The sequence below is a fragment of the Lissotriton vulgaris genome, chromosome 1_1 (assembly GCF_964263255.1).
Source record: "Lissotriton vulgaris chromosome 1_1, aLisVul1.2, whole genome shotgun sequence".
Lineage (NCBI taxonomy): Eukaryota > Metazoa > Chordata > Amphibia > Caudata > Salamandridae > Lissotriton > Lissotriton vulgaris.
This window is the reverse complement of record NC_141685.1, coordinates 1,570,177,068-1,570,200,806: the sequence shown is the minus strand read 5'-3', so window position 1 is coordinate 1,570,200,806 and position 23,739 is coordinate 1,570,177,068. Positions and strand designations below refer to the sequence as shown.

The following is a 23,739-nucleotide window of genomic DNA, read 5'->3' as shown; positions in this document are numbered from 1 at the left end:
GTGGGAAGTCGGCCTGGGTTAAGGGCTAGGAGGGTGGAGGCGGCGTAAGTAATGCGGGTGGGGTGGGTGGGACGGGGGCCAGGGGGTCTGGCGCTGGGCGCGGTCTTGGCGCGGACGGGCGTAGACGGGCTTACCTTTGGCGCACCTTCGGCGCGCATGGGGCGCGACCGCTGCGCGTTAACGCTGCGCGCAAATGCATCTGTCATATATGGATAGTGGGAGGGGGATGGGCGAGGGGGGGGTCAGCTGGGAGGCGGGAGCGGGGAGGGGCTCAGGTCAGGGAGGCTAAACAACAACACCAATACAATTAAAATGGCCGCAATAGAAATAGGTTCGAGTATAAGCGCACCTTGGCAGACAAGCGCTACGGAGATTTACTCGGCACTAGTATGCAAAAGTATAGCAATGCGAAGCCTTCAAGCGCAAGCAGAGAGAAATAAATGTAAATCGATAATCAGGCAAAGCAGTCTAGCGCTACGATCTGTTGGCAAGTCAAATGCAATTATATCGGTGCGAGCAAGGCAGGAAAGCACTTATCAGTCTGGTGGAATGGGCAGCATGGAGCAGCGTTGGGAGCGACCTCTTCTGCGAGGAGCAGGGCGGTCACAGCATTCGGATGGTAGAGAGAGGAGAGCAGTATCCGTGGGAGGGGGGGTCAGCTGGGAGGCGGGAGCGGGGAGGGGCTCAGGTCAGGGAGGCTAAACAACAACACCAATACAATTAAAATGGCCGCAATAGAAATAGGTTTGAGTAGAAGCGCACCTTGGCAGACAAGCGCTACGGAGATTTACTCGGCACTAGTATGCAAAAGTATAGCAATGCGAAGCCTTCAAGCGCAAGCAGAGAGAAATAAATGTAAATCGATAATCAGGCAAAGCAGTCTAGCGCTACGATCTGTTGGCAAGTCAAATGCAATTATATCGGTGCGAGCAAGGCAGGAAAGCACTTATCAGTCTGGCGGAATGGGCAGCAGGGAGCAGCGTTGGGAGCGACCTCTTCTGCGAGGAGCAGGGCGGTCAGCAGGGTTATCAATATCAAAAGCATATCAGATTGGGTAACATTTTATTGAATCACTAGAGGGGTTTAGGAAATCATAAGCAATCTTTATTTGGTAGTGGTGTGTTTAGGGCGTCCCTTCCTAAAAGTGATTCCTTTTGGTATGTATTAATGTTTTACAACTCAATTCTGATCTCAAAACAGTCATACTTTACCATCTCCTCAAAGGATGTGGTAAGCCATTTGAAAACAGTAAAGGGTCTCCAAAAGATCCCTTTCTCTTTGAGAATGTTCAAAAAAATATTTTTCAGAGTAGGCAGTGGTGCCACGGGCCACTGCCTACTCTTCAAAACTGAAAGTTAAACAGTTAATTTTTTTTAACACATCACTTTTTCTTTTAAAGAAAACAGGTTGCATTTAAAAATAAGTGCTTTATTTAAAAGCAATCATAACCATGGTAGTCTAAAGACTCAGCAGGCCTCCATCCATGTGGTGGCTGTTATTCTTAATGGAACTCAAATTGTAACCAGCCTCGTTAATATTAATGAGGTAGTTCGATTTGCAACCCACTAGGAAAAATTCAAAAAAACAAACTTTAATACATTGAGAAAAGAGATTAAAAATAAAGCACTTCGGAAAAAATTGTTGTTTGGAAATCACTATTTTTAACATATGTACATTCGGCCCTACGACTCTAGGAAGTCAAACCAAGACAGGAGGAATTGAAGAGTAGAGAAAGACAGAAAACACAAGAATATTTGATACTCCAGAAAAAAGCCCAGCTGCCAAGTATTTTTGTTGCTTCATCAAACTAGATACAGATACTGGGCAATGAGAGAGATTTATCATAATTTGGACTCCATAGAGGGCATCATTGGTCTATTCTAAAGCCACCTCCAAACTTCATCACTCAGGCACCTTTGTTAACATTCCATCTATTTAAAGACACTTTTTGTGTTTTGAAACAAGAAAATGCAACAAAAAAGGTGATGTCTGATGACTAACAATAGTGTCTTTAATTCCCACTTATACATGCAGAAGAAAATAAAGATTTGACCTCCTAGTCAAAAAAACGTGTGAAAAAAGCAAAAATACACTTATCAGCAAATAGGCAAAAAAAAAAATCGTATTCACATGCAAAAGGAGTCGAGGAATTCTACTCAACTTAGGGTAGTGCCAAACATTTTTGATATATTGTTCTGAGAATTGCATAAAATAGCTGGTGTGCCATCTTAAGTATGAAGAGCACAATAAACCACTAAATGAAGACTCAGTGACCCAGAACCAAACATCTCTGGTTAGGCTGCAAGGCCAGAGAACTACAATTCCACTGTACAAGTGAGACAAAACTTAATCATTTATGGTACAGCAGACATTGAATGTAGTTTCTTTGAGAAGGGTAAAGAGGACAAGGCATTCACACATTCATTGTAAGGGCTTCTCCCCTTAAATCATTTTCAACTTTTGCTAGGACTGTTTCTTAGAAATAGTACATCTGCATGCCTGAATTTAGTAAAATTAAAGAATCATGTCAAAGAAAGTGTTTGAATTTGCAAAAGAAATGCTTTTGTACTGCTAGCCTAGAAAGCACGTCACTGCTTGTCAGTGAAGATGATGATCAAATCAAATAACGGGTTCTTTTTGTGTAAAGCTCAGTGGAACAAAATGATGAGAGCTTACAACATTTTTTCCTTGCTATAAGTTGAACTGAAACATTTTTTGGGCATCCACTCACCTTATCAACCCACAAATATTTAAGTGTAAAAAATAGGAGAGTGGATGTTCGGAGTTTAGGTCCCCAAACTCTCAAATGTATTAGTTTTTCCCTGCAGCAAAACTCAACTAATTATGCTTCAGGAGATTTCTAAAACCTATCCATTCAAGATAGCCATCAATTGACGACTTGTGACTTTGAGGGCAGCAACCTAGGTATAGCAAAAAGGGGATAACAGCAGAAATCCAGTTGGACTCTGATCAATCCCAATCATTACTCACAAACTCTTCTTTGATGGACTACTGAGGTGATATGTATGACCTTCAAAAGAGCTGAATACATAAATTATAAAAAGTGAAAACATTTGGATAAGATGAGAATGTTTAAAGGAAAGAATAAAATGTGTTCTTAACTTTTAAGTGCAATAGGGTGCTTTGAAAAATGAATGTTATGTCTTGCTTATATAGCTACAGTTTGAAGATGTTGTCTCATCGAGAAATTGGAGCACATGAATGTTCTGATCGATTATCATCTGCAAGTCTATATGCGAAATCTAGAACAATCATTTGGGTGAGTTTAGGTCTTGCAAGAACACGAAACCGAGTAAAATAAGTATCTTTATATATAGACTTAACACAAGACGAATAACGTTAAAAAGTCACAATACTGAAAAATAAGAATAGTCTGGAAATGCTGTAAAAATAGTTCAAAGTGTGCAAATAGGAGTTCAGTTCAAGACAGTGGTCTCTGCGACCTTTTTACTTAAAAAGTACCTGGATTTCGTAGCAAAACCAACAAAATGTCACAAAGGAGCTGTAGTAATGATTTTCCTCACGCAAGGCTGGCGATGCGTTGAATCCTTGCCGCAAGGGTGGATGATGCACCGGTCTGCGGGTGCGTGCGGGACAAAGCGACAAACTTCTTCACGCTAGGCCAGCGTTGCCATCCAGTTTTCTTAGCCCCTCTGTAACTTCAAAGCCTCTCTTTAAAATTGTTATCAGGTCCGACGCGTTTCGGGGCCAAAACGTCCCCTCCTCATGGACTCAAACATAAAGGCACACTGGACACGCCTTCGTAATTCAACTATATTTAATTGAATTAATCCGCCCTAAGTGGGTGTGGTTTACATATTTTCATTCTCCAGGATTGCTGGTTAATGTAGTTTGTGAAAACGAGTAAAGTTATGACCTTAAGTTCTACCAAGGATTACTCTGCGCAGAAATTTCTCACATGCATATTTTATATCATGATTTAGAGGCAACAGGCCAAATTCAATAGGAATGTGATAATTTTAATAAAAAGTAGCCTAAACCTGTAACCCATTGAGTATTTAACTATATTTTATATGTTTCTCTTTTTTTATATGTTATATTTCATTAAGGAGATCATAATTTATCAGCGAGAAATGTTCAATTGTATAATACCCTGTAGTCTATGACATGATAAACCAGATAATGAGAAAATATTATACAGCAGACATCTGACACAAATGTTTTTGTCACACAAAGCGACTGCAGATAAGAAAAGAAAAGGCGGTGTTAGTGGGGCTCTAAGGATGTAAATATCTCTCTGCCTCCCTCAATCAAAAACACACAACACACAACTTTTTACTTCTATCATCTTTGGCTACCCGCGGAGACTTCATTTCCACTAGATTCTCTCATTTGTCACTAATTAAAGTTCTGTCCCCCACACAATGTCACCTCAAAGGACTAAGATTTAAATGGATATATATATTTTTTAATAACAACAGTGTTTCATATGACCCTCTGGTTTTACATGAGACACACCCTGATTGTTTACACCAACCGGGTAGCCGCACATTGACAGCGTAGGTTTCTAGTGCTTTTAAATGCACATTTGCCATCTGTGCTTAATCCATCCACACTCCTTTTGTCATTATATATTGACCCCCGAAAACCACTCGGTTCCCCCCCCCTTTGTCTAGTATAAGTATTTAGATTGTTGTTTCAAATATCACTGCATCATTCTATTTTTGGTTGACCCACGCGTTAATCTGCAGTTGGTTGTTTACTTCTCTTTAGATTGAATCTGCTTACCATCCTGGACTAATCCTGGTTCCTTTGTAAATCAACACCCGTGTGTTCATTCAAGATCCACGATTCCAAATAAGAAGGAATACTGTACCAAGATTGCCTTTGTGCACCCCGTTTTGGCACACAATCAGTAAGTGCATCTTGGCCTTATAATATATCAAATTTTCTATCTTACTTTGTGCCGTTATTTCGGCTAATGGTCACCTTTATTGTTTAGGTGACGTCTCCTTTCTGCTACTTAACCTTGAAGAGCCTTGGAGCCCCTTGTTCTCCCAACAGTTGGACTGTGAGAGATACCCCCCTCCCACCGCTACATTCATGGTAAAAACAAGTAACGTAGCCCAGTTCACTGGGATTTCTTTTAATATTTTAATATTTCACTTCTAGTCTGGGCTTTTAAACACCCTCTTTTCTCCATAGGTGCCCCATGTCCCCCTCACACCACACTAGTCCTGATGAAGACCCGAGCAATAAGGTCAAAGATGCCTACGGTCAAGGGGTCGAAACGTCGACTTTTGAATACATGCCAATAACCTGTTCAATAGTGAATCAATAACTGTGACTTTATATGTGTTGTGTGGCATTCTGTCTCTAATGTTTAAAAGTTGGCTATTTGGTATATAATATGCTGTATAACTGAACTGCTTGTGATTTTCTGTCACTACCTTTCAAGTCAAGTCAAGTCAAGTCAAGTCAAGTCAAAAATTTGTATAGCGCACTACATACCCAGAGGGTCTCAAGGCGCTTGAAGAAGGGATGGGAATTACTTGTCAAATATCCACGTTTTAAGTTGCTTTCTGAATGCTAGGTGGTTCTGAGTAAGGCGAAGATGAGTGGGAAGTGAGTTCCAGGTTTTAGCTGCCAGGTAGGAGAAGGATCTACCTCCCATGGTGGTTTTGTTGATGCGAGGTACAGTGGCAAGGGCTTGGTTGGAGGATCGTAGCTGGCGGGAGGGGGTGTAGAAGGACAGTCGTGTGTTGAGGCATTCGGGTCCGATTTCGTAGAGTGCTTTGTGTGCGTGGGTTAGGAGCCGGAAAGTAATCCTCTTATTGACGGGGAGCCAGTGGAGGTTTTTCAGGTGGCCAGAGATGTGTTCTTTACGCGGTATGTCTAATATGAGCCTGGCTGAAGCGTTCTGGATGCGTTGGAGTTTTTTCTGGATTTTTGCGGTGGTACCGGCGTAGAGGGTGTTTCCGTAGTCCAGTCGGCTCGTGACCAGAGCGTGAGTGACTGTTTTTCTAGTTTCGGTGGGGATCCAGCGAAATGTTTTCTTGAGCATGCGAAGAATGTTGAAGCAAGATGAAGAAACGGCGTTGACTTGTCTGTTCATCGAGAGTGAGGAGTCCAGGATGACGCCCAGGTTGCGTGTGTGGTCCGTCGGGATAGGTGCTTTTCCAAGGGCCTCTGGCCACCAAGAGTCATCCCAGGCGGAGGGGGAGGTGCCTAGGATGAGGACTTCTGTTTTGTCTGAGTTCAGTTTTAGACGGCTGTGCTTCATCCATTCGGCTACTTCTTTCATTCCTTCATGCAGGTTGGTTTTGGCCGTGTTCGGGTCTTTGGTGAGTGATAGGATCAGTTGAGTGTCGTCGGCGTAGGAGATGATGTTGAGGTTTCTGTTGGCGTGCGATGGCTGCGAGGGGGCTCATGTATACGTTGAAGAGGGTGGGGCTGAGTGAGGACCCTTGGGGTACGCCGCAGATGACTTCAGTGGCCTCTGACTTGAATGGTGGTAGGCGGACTCTCTGGGTTCTTCCGGTGAGGAACGAGGTGATCCATTCCAGTGCTTTTCCATGGATTCCGACGTTTCTGAGGCGTTGTAAAAGGGTGCTATGACAGACCGTGTCAAAGGCTGCGGAGAGGTCGAGGAGGATGAGGGCGACTGTGTCTCCATTATCCAGTAGAGTTCGAATGTCGTCTGTTGCTGCGATGAGGGCGGTTTCCGTGCTGTGCTTGGCTCGGAAGCCGGATTGTGAGGAGTCGAGGGATTTGTTGGTTTCGAGGAATGCGGCGTGCTGGTTGTTGACCGCTTTCTCGATGACTTTGGCCGGGAATGGGAGGAGTGAGATAGGGCGGTCGTTTTTGAGTTCGGTGGGGTCAGCTGTGGGTTTCTTCAGGAGGGCGCTGAGTTCGGCATGTTTCCAGCTTTCCGGGAAGGTTGCGGAGTTGAGGGAGCAGTTGATGACGTCTCGGAGGTGCGGTGCTATGATGGAGTCTGCTTTGTTAAAGATGTGGTGAGGGCATGGGTCTGTGGGGGATCCTGAGTGGATAGAGTTCATCAGACGGATGGTGTCCTCAGTGGAGATTGGCTTCCAGTCATTGAGGATGTTCAGGGGGGGTGAGGGTCCTGCAGGGGGTTGGGTGGGTTGGTTTTCGGGTCGGTTGTCGAAGCTGTTGTGGATGTCTGCAGTTTTGTTGTGGAAGAATGAGGCTAGGGAGTCGCAGAGGGCTTGAGAGGGGGTGATGTCGTTGGAGTTGGCCGAGGGTGTGTAAATTCCTTGACGATGTTGAATAATTCCTTGCTGTTGTGGGCGTTGTTATCTAGTCGGTCCTTGAAAGCGGCTCTCTTGGCAGTCCGGATCAGTTGGTGGTGTATGCGGGTGGCGTTTTTGAAGGCGTCCTTGGTGCTGGTGGTTGGGTCTTTTTTCCAGGCCTTCTCGAGGGAGCGGCAGAGTTTCTTGGATTTCTTAAGATCATCGTTGAACCAGGAGGCCTTCTTGTTGCCAAGTTTGATTTGTCGTTTTTTCAGTGGTGCTAAGATGTCGGCGGTGTTGGATAACCATTGGGTGAGGTTAGTGGCTGCTTGGTCTGGGTTTGAGGAGTGGGCTGGGGGGTTTTGAAGAAGCGATGAGGAGATCTGGTCGATGGTGATTTTGTTCCAGTTTCTTTGCAGAGTGGGTTGGGGGTGGTTGTTGGAAGTGGGCTTGTTGTAGGTGAAGTGAACGCAGCTGTGGTCAGTCCAAAGGAGAGCTGTGGTGTGGCTGAAGGAGACATGTTTGCTGGAGGTGAAGATAGGGTCGAGTGTGTGACCTGCGATGTGGGTGGAGGTGGTGACAAGTTGTTTAAGACCGAGGTTGGCGAGTTTGTCCAAAAGGGTGGTGGTGTTGCGGTCGTTGTTCTTTTCAAGGTGAAAGTTGAGGTCTCCCAAAAGGATGTAATCCTCTGAGGGGAGCGCGTGTGGAGTGATGTCTTCACTAAACTGTGCGCGGGGTCCTGGTGGCCTGTAAAGGAGGGTGCCTCTGAGTGTGGTTTTGGGGTCGATGTGGATCTGGAAGTGAAGGTGTTCAGAGTTGGCGAGATTGACGTCCGAGCTGGTTGAGATGCGGATGGATTTCTTGTGGACGATAGCGATACCTCCTCCTGTGTGGCCGGTACAGTCCTTGCGAATGATCTTATAGCCTTCCGGGATGGCAATGGTGATGTCTGGGGCTGAAGAGGCATTCATCCATGTCTCTGTTAGGAAGGCGACGTCCGGAGAGATGGTGTCTAGTAGATTCCAGAGGTCAATGGCGTGCCTGTGGACCGATCGGGTGTTGAGCAGGATGCATTTTAGTTGGTTGGGGTCGGATATCTGTTGTGTGATCGTAGATGAGGAGTTGTTCTTGGTGCCGTCGAACTTGCAGGAGTTGCATGAAAAGGGTCCATGGGTGTGTCCAGGAGCGGCTTGGACGCAGTTGAGGGAACGGCCGGAGTTGAGGGCTAGGATGGTGGTGGCATCGTAAGAAATGCGGGAGGGGTGGACATTACGAGGATCAGGGGCTCTGGCGCTGGGCGCGGTCCAGGCGCGGACGGGCGTAGACGGGCTTACCTTTGGCGCACCTTCGGGGCGAATGGGGCGCGGTCGCTGCGCGTGAACCCTGCGCGCAAAAGCTTCTGTCATAAGAGGATATTGGGAGGGGAGGGGCGAGGCAGGCTCAGCTGGGAGGCGGGAGCGTGATTGGAGGGCCGGGCTTGGACGTCACAGCCAGCAAATGGCTGCAACAATAACAACAACTGTACGCAGGGAGAGGTTGGGGCGAGCAGTGGAGCGCTATTACAGAAATAATAAAACTACAAATGAAATGGCTGAGTGGTGGACGCAGTGAGGGGTCACAAAGCAACTATCCTTCCCTTCACTAACTACCTCGCACTACCCATCCCCCTCTGGGCACCACCTATGTGAGTTTTCTACGATATTGTCTCCCTGCAAAAATGAGATTTGTACACTTGGACTTCCACCAATGTGATTAAATAACATTGTGTGTGATTCTATTGTGTTCTCCCTTTTTTGAAAATTGCTGCAAATGTTTTATGTATGAGATTCCCTTTTTCCCTGTTTAGGTCATTATTTCTATAAACTGGGACCCCTCTCTTGCATATTGATTGCCTGGGAGCATTTATCTAGTAACTGTTTTCCTGAGCTACGCCAGCACCTGATTGATTGCAAGCCAACTAACCCTAGGAAGCTTGCTGAGGAGGCGGACCGCTGGGTGAGCAACCGGGTTCGCAAGGGTCCGATGGGAGACTTCGCCACAGGTGGGCAGGGTCCCCAGCAGAGAAGTGGGGGGACAGGGGTAAACCAAGGAAGTTTCCAAGAGGACCCCAAAGTAATTCCCAAGGGAACCAAGCAATGGTGTCCCAGCCTCCCCAAGAACAGAGGTCAGTGCCCCCGACAGGTAGGCCTGTTCAGAGAGGGCCCCTTACTTGTTTTAAGTGTGGCCATGTGGGCCACCGGTATTATGATCCCCAGTGTCCCCTGAAGGTCCACCTTGCACCAACCTGTGCACCACCCCGCCAGCTTGCTAGTGTAGCCCTGGGGGAGGAAGAGATGGGGCCCCCAGAAGAGTGGGACCTCATAGAATTGACCCTTGTTTCACTAGGAGACTTTGGAATGGTCCCTAAACCTTCTCTGCCTGAAAACACTAAGAAGTACAGGTAGTGGGTGACCATCAATGGCCATAGAGTGGAGGCTCTAAGAGACACAGGAGCCAGTGTAACTGCTGTCAGCTCCCGGTTGGTGTCCAAGGAGCAGGTTGTCCCTCATGCATTGTACCCTGTAGTGTCAGCAGACAACTCAGAGAGTTCCCTTTGAGTGGGGGGTGGTCTCAGGGACTCTTCAGGTGGCTATGAGGCCCGCCATGCCTGTAGACTGTCTGTTGGGCAGTGATTAAGAAAACTCCCCATGGGCTACGGTGGAGAGGAGAGCTCACTTGCAAATGTTGGGTCTGCCTGAATGGGCATGTGCTACCACTAGGTCCATGGCAGCCAAGGAGGGTGTTGAGAAGTATCTGGAGCCTGAGAGTATGGCCCAGATCCCTGCCTTAGAGAGAAGGGGCAGGGGGCACGGGAAGCCGGCCCCCTTGGCTCTCACGGCCCAGGAGGTAGCAGCCTCTGAGGGGAATGCCCTATAGCCTACCGGGGAGCAGAGTGCCAACCTGGGGGACCTGCCTGAGCTGACCCATTGGTAGCAGGAAGGAGGGCCCACCAGGGAGGAGTTTTGTGAGCAGCAAAGAGTTTCCCCTTCTATTGAGGGTATGCGAGAACTGGCTTCAGCCCAGGCAGCAGGTGACCAGTCTGGTTCACATCTGATTTATTGGGAGAACGGTCTCCTGTATAGCGAGCCTAAGGCTGCTGAGCTTGGGTTAGCCCGTGTGCTGGAGGTGCCTGCATGCTTCAGAGCCTTCCTACTGGGGTTGGCTCATAACATTCCATTGGCAGGACATCTGGGGCAAACTAAGACCTTTGAAAGGCTGGTCACCCACTTTTATTGGCCCCAGATGTGCAAGAGCTCAGACGCTCATTGCAGGACATGTGAGACTTGCCAGGCAAGTGGGAAGAGGGTGGGGGGGAGATCAATGCCCCACTCCAGCCCTTTCCAGTTGTTAGTACCCCATTCGAGCGAGTGGGCATTGAGATCATGGGGCCTCTGGATCTGGACAGGCAGCCATGGGCAACAGGTTCATCCTGGTCCTGGTGGACCATGCCACCCGGTACCCTGAAGCCATCCCACTAAGGACGGTGATGGCCTCCGGCCCCCATTGTGGGCCGTGCACTGATGGGGATCTTCTCCCGCATGGGGTTCCCCAGAGAGGTGGTGTCTGACAGGGGGACTAACTTCATCTCCCAGTACATGAAGTCTCTGTGGAGGGAGTGTGGGGTAACTTATAAGTTCACCACTCCCTACCACCCCCAAGTAAATGGTCTGTTTGAAAGGTTCAACTGAACCTTGAAGGGCATGATTATGAGCCTAGAGGAGCCCCTGAGGCGTAAGTGGGACGTCCTCTTGAATGCCTGTTGTTTGCCTACTGTGAGGTGCCACAGAAGTCCTTAGGGTTCTGTCCCTTTGAACTGCTCTATGCCATCCGGTAGGAGGGCCCCTGAGTCTGGTCAAGGAAGGCTGGGAGCAATTTCCCAGGAAACCTCCCCAAGATATATTTAACTACATATTGGCCTTCAGGAATCAGACTCGTTTTTCAGACAAAATGCTGGGGCAAATCTGGAAGCCAGCCAGGTGGAAATGAAACGCTGGCACGATCAGAACACCACTCTGGTCGAGTTTCAACCTGGTCAGAAGGTTTGGGTACTGGCCCCAGTGGAGCCTGGTGCGCTCCAAGATAAGTGGACCGGTCCATTTGAGGTGGTGGAGCACAAAAGTCCAGTTACCTACTTGATGGACTTTCAGTCTCACAGGAACCCCTTGCGGGTCCTGCATGTGAACCGCATGAAGCCCCACTTTGCGAGGTCTGAAGTGGGCATGCTTCTTGCCACAGATGCTGGGATGGAGGAGGAGAGTGAGCCTCTTCCTGACCTCCTGTGTGCAGGAGAGAAGGATGGGTCAGTGGAGGGTGTAGTCCTCTCCACCACACTGACCCCTGAGCATCAGAGAGATTGTCACCAGCTGTTGGGGCAATTTTCTGATTAGTTTTCCCTGGCGCCTGGTGTCACTGAGTGGTGGGTCCATGACGTGGACACAAGGGACAGTCCGCCTGCCAACCACAAAGCTTACAGGGTGACTGACAGGGTCAGGGCCTAAATTCAAGAGGAGATCTCCAAAATGTTTGCCCTAGGGGTGATTGAGTCCTCTAGCAGCCCATGATCCAGCCCCGTGGTCTTGGTGCCAAACGCTGCAGCGCCTGGTGCCACTCCTGAGTTCAGATTCTGTGTGGACTACCGAGGGCTCAATTTGGTCACGAAGACCGACGCGCACTCCATCCCCAGAGCTGATGAGCTCATCAATCGGTTGGGGGCTGCCCGGTACCTCAGCACGTTTGATCTAACGTCTGGGTACTGGCAGATCGCCTTAACTGATGGGGCCAAAGAGAGGTCTGCATTCCCCACCCCAGATGGGCACTACCAGTTCCGTGTGATGCCCTTTGGGATGAAGAATGCCCCTGCCACCTTTCAGAGGTTGGTTAACCAGGTGTTGGCTGGACTGGAGGCTTTCAGTGCCGCCTACCTGGATGACATTGCAGTGTTTAGTTCCTCCTGGGAGGACCACTTACGCCACCGCTGGGAAGTGTTGATGGCCCTGCGCAGAGCAGGCCTCACAATCAAGGCCAGTAAGTGCCAGATTGGGCAGGGTTCTGCGGTGTACTTAGGACACCATGTAGGGAGTGGCAAGGTGGCACTCCTACAGCCCAAGATTGAAACCATCCTGGCATGGGAGCCCCCCAGGACCCAGACTCAGGTGAGGGCCTTCCTAGGCCTCACAGGTTATTACAGGAGGTTTGTCAAGGGGTATGGCAAAATTGTTGCCCCCTTGACTGAGCTGACTTCCAAGAAGCAGCCAAAGATTGTGAACTGGACTGACACCTGCGAGAAAGCTTTTGATGCCCTCAAGACGGCCATGTGTACAGCACCCGTCCTCCAGGCGCCCAATTTTGCTAAGGAATTCATTGTCCAGACAGATGCTTCAGAGCATGGGGTGGAGTCTGTTCTGTCACAGGTAAATGAGGAGGGACTAGACCAACCTGTAGCCTTCATCAGTAGGAGGTTACTTCCCCGGGAACAAAGGTGGAATGCAATTGAGCGTGAGGCATTTGCTGTGGTCTGGGCACTGAAGAAGCTGAGACTGTACCTGTTTGGGACTCACTCCGGTTTCAGACAGACCACGTGTCCCTCAGATGGCTGATGCAGATGAGGGGTGAGAATCCCAAGTTGTTGAGGTGGTCCATTTCCCTACAGGGTATGGATTTCATGGTGGAACACCGCCCTGGTAGAGAACACGCCAATGCTGATGGTCTGTCCATTTTTTCCGCCTTAGTGGAGAGAACTCCCAAGGGGATAGGTAGTGCTCCCCACATTGCAGCTGGAGGGGACATGTGTTAGACCTGGCACCATTGGCGTGGGTTTCCTTTCCATATTTCGCTGTTGGCTCCTCTGTTTTTGCTGGTATTAGATGCTCTGGGTGCTGTACCACTGCCATTCAGTGCCACAGTACGAATGCTCCCTGTGTAAATGTAACTGTGAATTGGTATATCCCTGATTGGCTTATTTGTGTTACCTGTTAGTCCCTAGTAGTGTGGCCTGTGTGTGCCCAGGGCTGGTAACCCACATTCTGCTGGTGGGCCTGCAACACTGGTTTGCGCCACCCACAAAAGCAGCTTGTAAATGGTACCTCAGACCTACCACTGCAGTGTCTGTGTGCAGTCCAGAACTGCCATCTTGACTGTGAAGTGCCCACACATTGCCCAGCCCCTGAACCTTCCCTTAGCAGCATGTAAGTCACCCCTATGGTAGGTGCATTGTGTGTATAAGGCATGACATGGCTTGATATGTGTAGCATGTCCTGGTAGTGAATCACCCACCATTTTGTTTTTCACTGCTGCAAGGCTACCTGTTCTCCATAGGTTTGAATGGGCAGTCTGGCTATTACATCTTATAGTCTTAACGGTCCCAGGGAACATGGTAGAAATTCGAGTTTAATATGCCTGAGCTCAGAATAATAAAATACATCTTTTAGCAAAGTTGGTTTTAATATTTTGTGTCTGAAAATACCACTTTTAGAAAGTAGGTCTTTTGTTGCCTAAGCCTTCCAGTGTGCTCTGCTGTTATGTGTATTGACTGTCTGGGTTTAGAGGGGCAAGGCAGGCGGAGTCAGACCTGGGTTGAATAGAGAGATCTGCATTGAGTACTGGGGAGGGGTAGCTCCTTGAACTGAATAGGGCTGTGCCTGGCAAGGTGAATGCTGACTCCATCTCCTACAGACCCCCTGTTTCTGAAAGGAAGGATGCAGCCTGGTAAACAAAGTGCTCCAGGCCTGAGCAAAACTGGTTCTGGCTGGGTTCAGTCACTAGAGACTTTTGGACCAAAGACTTTTGGGGTATAAATATCTGTGCTCAAACCCCTGATTTTTGGATTGCTCCTGGATGTCAAGAAGAACCTCTGTCTGTTTCACTGAAGGAATCTGCAGGAGAGGACTGTCCTTGTGCTTGTGTGCTATTTCTTGGATTGGCCTGCAGTAGTTTTCCCTGGACTTGGAAGAAGAGGGAAAAGGACTTTGAGAGAACTTTTACTTTGCTAAAGCAATCACCCAAGGGCTAGAAGAGAGCTAGCCTCCTGATGGGGTCACAGGCACATCTGACTCCCCCACCAGCCTCCTGATTCCTCCCAGCGAGGATTTCTATCAGCAGGTGAGGCCCCTGTGAGTTCCAGGGCCTCTAGTTTTACTACAGAGAAGAGAGTTCTGAAATCGTCGCTAACGCCCGTTTGCGAGCCACCGCAGCTGAAGAGCATAGGAAAAATCACTGCACTGCTGCCGCCGAGCGCCCGCAAACTAAAAATCGTCGCATCGCACATTTGCGGGCCACAAAGTGCTGGTAACACCCAAAAATCATCGCATCGCACATTTGCGGGCTTTTTGAGTGCTCGCTAACCCCGGATCCACGCATAGAGATCATCGGATCATGACATCGCAGTGCGGGCGCCGTGCGTACGCCATTTTCATCGCATCACACCCGGAGCACCATTTTCTTTCATCGCAACAGTTTCGCACCCGCAACAGGCTCAGCGTATCATCCCCCCTTACGGCAAGGATTCAACGCATCGCTGGCCTAGCGTGAAGAAGTTCATCATTTTGTCCCGCACGAACCTGCAGACCAGCGCATCATCCTCCCTTGCGGCAAGGATTCAACGCATCGCCGGCCTTGTGTGAGGAAAATCATCACTACAGCTCCTTTGCGACATTTTGTTGGTTTTGCTACGAAACCCAGGTACTTTGTAAGTAAAAAGGTCGCAGAGACCACTGCCTTGAACTGAACTCCTATTTGCACACTTTGAACTATTTTTTACAGCATTTCCAGACTATTGCTATTTTTCAGTATTGTGGCTTTTTAACGTTATTGGTCTTGTGTTAAGTCTATATATAAAGATACTTATTTTTTATAACTACTTGTGTGGTGTCCCTTTGTAGTGTTCTTTACTGTGTTACTGTGTATGATCATAAATGCTTCACACACAGCCAGTCATACATGTGCACTCTGAAACCTTTGTAGCTGGGTTAGACCAAGCACAGGCTTCCAGTGCCCTCAGGAGCGCCGAGAGAGGGTACTCCCTCCAATACGGGCCCTTCTCTCATGCTGGTTAACAGCATGACAGCAATGGCGGATTGGTTAAGGGAGTTGGCTGGGCACGCGCTGAACACCGGACTGCAGTGAGAAGGAGAACATGCCCATCTCACCATTCTCCTTAGATGCCAGCCGCCCCTGCCCAGCTCCTACTTATGTTATGTCATTATGTAGAGCACGGCTAATCACCTGCAAGGGTATCGAGGCGCTGAATATGGCAGGCCTGAGGGGGAGGAGGAGGTCATGCCTTCATTGTGGGTGCCCTGGGTGAGGGTGGTATTTATAACACCTGTTGAAATCCTGTCCCTTGGAATAAATAGCACATAATCGAAATTATGCCCTAAAAATGATGTATAATATGTAAAGTTTGGTCATTTCTGCATCGACATTTCTTCATTCCAGTATTTACCCCTGTTATGACCTGCCGAAATGTTTCTTGTGATAAATGCGAACCGCACCCTTGAATCACTAGGTGTAACAGAATCACACAACTTGCTATTGTGTGCGCAGTGAACGTACTGAAATGAAGTAATCATTGTAACCCAAGCCCTTAGGAGTAGTATTATTAAAATATTAACTGTGTAACCTGACGCATTAAAGGGGCCTAAAACTTTTCAAAACCATCACATTTGTGTTTTTCTGCTGCTACTCGTTTTCAACATAGTGCCTCGTTCATAGTTTCCCAGGCCTCTTGTCGCTTTTGGGTGTCAGAGAGCCCAGTGATGCATTGCACTGCCGAGGCTGCACCTACGAGGTTCTTCACGTCTTGACACTTTCTACTCCAATCCATACGTTCCTTCATATGACGCCCTGGCCCCAGTCTTTGCATTGCTATGAGCATGCAGTACGTCCATACTTACCGGGTGGTCTGCATCCAGCTCAGACCCATACATTAATACTCGGTGCGAGCACTTGTCCAGTTCAGAGATCTTCCTGGGGAACCAGGGGACGCCGTCAAACTCTGTGAAAGACAGGGCGCACAAGCAACTCGTTAGCTGAGGGATCATCTTTTTCATTCCAGAAATGTACTTTTTAAAATCCGCAACGCTGCATAAAAATGCCTTGCCTTCCTCCTCCGGCCAGGCACTGCCAGCCGGGCTAACAGACACGATGTTTGACTGGCATTTTAGCAACTGAACCAGTTCATTAAATTCTTTCTTGCTGCACTCAAAGTCTACAAAAATGTCCACTTCGGAATCTCTTCGCTTTGATTTTCGTGATTCAATCTGGACCATATTTACATGTTTTTCCTGAGGAAAGACGACAAATAACCGTGTTTTTAAATTAGATAACTGCCAACAAACGATTAAAACACATCCAGCACATTTCAATGGCCCTACAACCGTTACAGGAGCAAAGTAATAGGTGTTCGCCTTCGCGTATTCATTTCAATCAAAACTGACGAAAAATATTGCCGACGGGCTATTTTATTTACTGCCTATAGAACATGTAGCACAGCCAAGGCTGGTGTAAATAACACGGTCAGTAGATGGTGCCAGTGAGTTAAATAAGGATTGAATCTTTGGTGGAAGATTTCGTTTTAGTTTCTAGGTTAAGGTATTTTACATTAAAAAAAGGCTTAAACAACAGTACATATGCACAAGGCTGATGCTGAAATGTGCATATTTTCGAATCAGTGCATTAGTTTATCTTCTGCATGTGTTCATATCACTGAAACCTGGCAGGCATGCAAACATTACTGCAGATTTATCGGTTAAATAAATGCGGAAATATACCATTTTCAGCTTTATGTTTTTTCACAAAACCCATAATAAATATGGACAAATACAGACACAGTTGACAAAAAAGAAAAATGGATAAATACAGACGGAAATGTCAAGAAAATAAATACCATAAAACCGGGAGCCCTGATTATAACAAATCCAATTTATGCTTGTATTAGTATACTGTGAAATAGCCAGTACATTAAACAAAACAAAATGAACATATATTCATACGATGAAACCTCAGTTAATCACAGCAACACATATCCAAGTAAAGCCACTTGAATTGAAGGGAGTTGTTCAGCTAGCACATATGGTGTGAGCGAATCCAGTCCTAACTACAGTGCCTCATACATTATAGTTCATAATATTTATTGTTTATGTTTTTTGCTCTTAAACTAATTCACAGTATTAAAAGCATTTTACTAGTCCTTACCAACCAAAAAGTTAAAATAATTCATTTGTCATGGTGAACATTGCTAATACAAATAAAGAAAAGCTTAACAGCTTTGCGAGGCTTTCCAATAAAACTTTCTCTGGATTAAATTGTTAATTAGCACAGGTTATCTTAAAATAACACATAAATGGTGCTTGTCGCAACGCTAACATCTGTAAAATCAACCTGAAGGGGAAAGTGTTTCTTCTCCTATCAGCGTTTAAATATCCTTTGAATGCGAGTCAAACATGACAGCCAGTCCGTCAAACATTTACAATGTTTTTCATGTTTCTAAAAGAAATCCCCAAAGAGGGACTGTTGTTTGGAATGAAAACTAATGACCCCCCCCCCCCCCCCCCCCACACCATGGGAGTTTTCTTCCATAGCGTCGGGTCCATTCTTGTTTTTTTAGTGTTGTCCCTCACTGCCAGGTTTTACCCCTCACTGCCAGGTTACCTGGCAGTGATGGACAGCAAAAAAAGCCATCCATTCGCCCAATCTAAATTGTGCGGGCAATCGGATGGCTCACCCCTCACAGCCTGTACTCTTTCAGGCTGTTGGAGGAGTATGTAGGCTCCATATCGACATACTTAAGGTCCGCCCTCCTCTAAATCGGGCAAGCAGACTTGAGTTTCACTGTTGTGATGGAGTACCCTCTCTGCCAAACTCTAAACCATCCCCTTAAAATCAATTCATGAGAACCATTTAGTTGAAGAACTAGTACGCTATGAATAACTGTGTTTGTATTATACATCACAAAAAAGAATAAATGCAAATTAAAATTGTGCTGGAATATGGTGAAAGAGGCTATTTTAAAATGAAATCTTTTGTTATATCGTCATCAACCATGTATTGGGGAAGTAAGAACTGCATTTCTACTCCAAATGAGAAGCTTTTCCATTTTGTAAAGTTTATGTAAGAATCATTTCCCTCTCTTTCGATCTGAAGCTATAGGAATGAAAGTCGTATTTGACTGAAGAAACTCTACCCACTCTTAAAACCCTAAAATAACTTCAAGAACGAGTCATCAGTTAGCATTGAAAACATATGGATTGTTTCTAATGCAGCATACATGGATAGAAGCAAGCATTTAGATTCTCTTCTGCAGTTTGTTGAATCATACAGTCAGCAACTATTTACCTGGAATAGACGGATAGTTTTGACCAGCCCTTCAATTTCATTTTTCAAAGAAAAGATAATCGCAGTCTTTTTATTTTCTACAGCACTGTCTTTAGGTGTGCCTTCCTCAATCTTAGCAGAATTGGCGATGTTAAACTGCAAAAAGTAGAGTTAAAAGACTTGATGTTAGACAGAGATTCGCTAAAATGTGTCAATAGTGATTAATGTAAGATGTTCACACTTAATAAACATGTGGGTGCAAGTAGCAAAATGTGCAAATGCATAATTCTAAAAGTCACATGGCTGAGAGACAGTATTTCTGAACCCTTACTATGTTCTTGAGCACATAATGGTAAGAAGGCTTGAACGCTGACGTAATATCTGTGCATCCCTCTTTGACAGGTGGATGCACTGTCATTACGTAGCGACAACATATCGCTTCCGGTTGCTCCAATAATGTGTTGACACAGGCGAAAATGTTCGTCATGCACAAGCTGTCACCTCTTGGCGGTTCAGCTGTGGTAGGCCTTGCTGAAGTATATTTACTTTTACCTTTGAGCAGGAGGCACAAATACATATTTGTTGACGTCTTAAAAAAACAAGGATGAACCCATGAAGCACCAGCTACGTGGGATTAAGCTCTGTACAGCTCAGACCGGAGGCTACTGGCCCTGGCAGGCTACAATTTGTTTAGAGAGAACCAATGAACCTGCGGATCCTTGAAATACAACGATGCACAGATCAGAGTGATGGTTCAAGTTGGGCTGAATGTTGTTGTTATGAATCAGGGATCTGTGTATTTCATGCTGTCAACAGAATCTGCACACTACAATTTACACTGTTCACATTTTCACTGAGCCCTTTAACGATGCCCACCCTTCTCAACACGATACTCAATAAAAATGATTTGCCATTTGAAAGAAAGGAATGATTTTTCAGAATGTTGACCCATCTTGAGGAAAGACATACACTAAAAGCAAGTGGAAAAACAGCACAACAGGAATGGTGGATACATTAACAGGTAATCACATCATTTGTGGAATGCTGCGATTGCCTCAATCGAAAGGCTAAAAGGCTGCCACAAACCATTATTTTCCGCTTGCATTCTCAGTTCAGTGAAATGTGCAGTATGAGCACCTCCTGATTCAATTGTCTGTACCGTCAAGAATTTGTGGTGCAGGTGCTAACAGTCATATTTTTTATTGTATAGCCACAATTTTTATTCATAGCAATGTCAAAGAAAACTGCAATTCCCTCAATCCTGCACCTTTAGACAGAAGAAAGACACCAAAAATAGGTGTGACTATACACACTTCCTCTTTTCTTGCTGGTGTGAGTTAAGCCCATGTTTAATCTGCATTCATTTATCATTTAAATTAGTGTATTGTGACTCGTATATTAGTTTAAGTTAGGTTTGGCGTTTGCTATATTGTGATTATGTTGCACCACGCATTTGTAAAACATGCTGGTCTGCTTCATTTGTTTGTTTCTGTTTTTGTAATGAGCTTAATGCTGCTTGGGTCAGTACTAAGGGAAAAAATGGCAGGACAGTTCACTTCAGTGCACTGCTTTGCAGACTCTGAATAACAATAAAAGGTTTGGATAAAAATGTGTCCTGCACTGAAAATAAGCATTTTTTAAAGTGACTATTTGAAACTATATATATATATATATATATATATATATATATATTCACAGAAAAAACCATAGGTTATAGTGGATATATAGTTAGGAACTTGCATTTACAAAACCTTGAAAATTCAATGAAAAAACCATTGGTTTTAGGCCATATATAGTTAGGGATTTGCATTTACAAAACCTTATTTTACTCGCATAAAACCATTGAAATTCCATATATAGTTATAAGCGCTAACTATATATCGCGCACCCGCAATCCACTGCTGATGATGTCACATATTACATCATTCATGACATGGTTAGTGACATCACTGATGACATCACTGATGACATCTCAAATGACATCACTGATGACATCACTGATGACATCATCCAGTGACTGTATGTTTCTGTAAAGTTAAAATATCTCTTACATATTGAAGAATGAGTGGATATATAAGTGTCTGGATGAAGGATTTAGTAGGTGCATGACTGACTGTATGAGTGAGTGATTAAATGTGTCTCACTGAGTGCATGGGTTAATGACTAAACTGTCTTAATTTGTGCATCATTATGTCTGTTGTTCTGTAAACTGTTCCATGTGTTGATAAGTAGCTATATGAGTAACTATATGGGTTATTGATTGGTTGCCCAAGTATTTGTATGGGATACTGAGTGTGTGTGTGGGTAGCTGGGAGGTGAGTGACTCTGTGCATAGATGTGTGAGCAGTTGATTCACTAGATGTATGGTTTCAAAAGTGCATGTGGAAACAGCTGTATGGGCGGTTGACTGTGTGCATGAGTGTATTGGTGAGTGAATGGATATCTCAGTGCTACATGTCAAAGTAAGTACATATGTAAAACACAGTACATGTGAGAGTTGACATATATAAATAACTGTGCATAAGAGCCAGTGAATGTGTGAGTGGCTGTATGGATCATTGTGAACTTGTATCAGGGATTGTATAAGAGAGTAAATATGTGTTAGTATATGTTTGAATAAGTAAAGTTTGTATAACTGTATATTTGAGGAAATGGAGGTGTGATTGATTCTTTGCATGACTGACTAGGTGTGTGAGTAACTCCATGGATGAGTGACAGTCTGTGAGTGTCTGTTTACACTGATTGTATCTAAGGTTATATTAGAGTCTGAAGAGGTTCATCGTATTATCACATGAATGATATCATCAGTGATGTTATCAGTCATGTCAAATGAGATGTTTTCAGTGATGTCATCAGTGATGTCATTTGAGATGTCATCAGTGATGTCATCAGTGATGTCACTAACCATGTCATGAATGATGTAATATGTGACATCATCAGCAGTGGATTGCGGGTGCGCGATATATAGTTAGCGCTTATAACTATATATGGAATTTCAATGGTTTTATGCGAGTAAAATAAGTCAAGTCAAGTCAAGTCATAAAATTTGTATAGCGCACTACATACCCAGAGGGTTTCAAGGCGCTTAGGAAGGGGAGGAGGATTATTTGTCAAATATCCACGTTTTAAGCTGCTTTCTGAACGCTAGGTGATTCTGGGTGAGGCGAAGGTAAGCGGGGAGTGAGTTCCATGTTTTGGCAGCCAGGTATGAAAAGGATCTGCCTCCCATGGTGGTCTTGTTGATGCGAGGTACAGTGGCGAAGGCTTAATAAGGTTTTGTAAATGCAAATCCCTAACTATATATGGCCTAAAACCAATGGTATTTTCATTGAATTTTCAAGGTTTTGTAAATGCAAATTCCTAACTATATATCCACTATAACCTATGGTTTTTTCTGTGAATTTCATTGGTTTTTTAATAGCAAATATGAAAAGCTTTAAAATGTCAAGTACGTGATAAATAAAAACATTTTCGTATTTATGCACGCTGATGTGCTTTGAACGCTGCACCCCCCCCCCCCTCCCCTCTTTTGTCTTAGTAGTACTCTCTCTTTGCAGATACTGAAGGGTAGTTAACGCAGGCCTTTACCCCCGTTGTAATCCGTCGTGGCTGCTTGTCTCTCCATTTGATTGATTGTTGTCCAAGCATTTACTGTTTTAGAATTGGTTCTCTTTGGATCATTCTCTATTTACAAACAAGCACAAAGTCGCAATACTCTGTTTAGTCTTTGCAGATGATGAAAAATCGTGTAAAAAAAATAAAAGTAATCGAGCAAAATCAGTAGGCCACTAATTGGATCTCTTTTTGACCTCGCTAAAATAGAAATATTAGGAACAACCCTTCATGAGAAATACGAAAATAGTGAGATGAACTGAGCTCCACACCATGAGGGCTGCAAGACAGCTCGGCTCCGTCACCCACCCCGCCCAAAATAACGACAAACCCTATGCAAATATTAAAAATATAGACAACACACCAGCAAAGAAACAGGGTAAAACATTTTATTAAAAAACTATTTACATAACGTTGGTTTATAAGATGATGTCAGTAGTGGACCGATGTGTGAATAGATCGAAAGCAGCACAAGGCTCCAAGATCCGGATGGCAAGCTCCTGGATGTTGGGTGCCATAGTTTAGAGTTCTGAATTTGAGCCTTTTTCAATGTCTGTGCTTTGTTGAATCAAATTTGCGGCTTGACACAAAGCTGACTCAAGCGTTGCTACTGATGCTATGCAGACCAAAACTGGTTTTCAGTTTGTACATTTTTCTAGATTTTTAATCCAAGTTTGGTTGACTTTGTAGAACGATGGCTTCAAATTTTCAACATACGGTGTGGTGGCGCTGACTGGGAGGGGGCGCTTCGCTCCTGCCCCCTCCCCAAGTAAGATTTTCATACGTGAAAGTACGTTAATGGTTTTGGTCCCTGAGATGCTTCGATGTCACTGCCATTCTCAAATAGCATAAGTTCTGGATGTTGGGTGCCATAGTTAAGAGTTCTGAGCAGCGCTTGTAACACTGTCTGAAGCTTATTTCCACCTACTGCAGCTTCACTATTCTCAAAGTAAGTGAGTGTCGTTTGTGGACCTGACTGCATTAGAAAACAATGTGATATGTTACCTTCCTAAACAGCTTGACGGAGGCCCCTGAGGGGCGGTGTGATGGCCATGGACTCGGAGAAGACGCTTGGCTCCGACACCCTCCCCAAGTCTTATAGCACTGGTGTAGCCTGAGATCGCCCCCGACATAGGCGGCCGGCTCCCGGGATCCGGCGGAACTTTTTGCCTTTTGATGACTCTTCAATTCTGAACCTTGTCCCATCCAGCTGAGTTGCGCCCACTCTTGCGGCTACAGCGTCTTGCCCACCATCCAGCTGAATTGCGCCCACTCTTGCGGTGCAGCGAAAGGCGGCTGCCACAGGACTCTCAAAATGGCGGCCGGCTCTTCGGTTTTGGGCCTGGTCCACTAAAATGGCCCTGGGACACCTTTGAACTCGGACGCTTCCCTGATAGGGCTTGGGTCCCATTCTCGAAAAGCGTCCCCTCAGCCGTGAAGATTCTACAAAAGTCTTGGGGGCCTCCGACTCCCGCAGGCTTCTGGTGGGGAGCGGCTGCCATGATTGCTCGTGGAATGGCCACGACGGAGCTACGAGATG

General features: G+C 45.7%; 1 protein-coding gene across 1 annotated transcript in view; it reads right to left on the bottom strand.

Annotated features, from left to right (window-relative positions):
- Positions 1-23,739, bottom strand: part of TPH2 (tryptophan hydroxylase 2) — a 378,574-nt gene that overhangs the window by 283,000 nt on the left and 71,835 nt on the right. Inside the window, exons 2-3 of the mRNA XM_086937035.1 lie at positions 18,609-18,743; positions 16,169-16,558 (exon numbers count right to left, since the gene is read on the bottom strand). Coding sequence (XP_086793161.1) covers positions 16,169-16,558; positions 18,609-18,743 — 525 coding nt within the window. The remainder of the gene's footprint in view (positions 1-16,168; positions 16,559-18,608; positions 18,744-23,739) is intronic.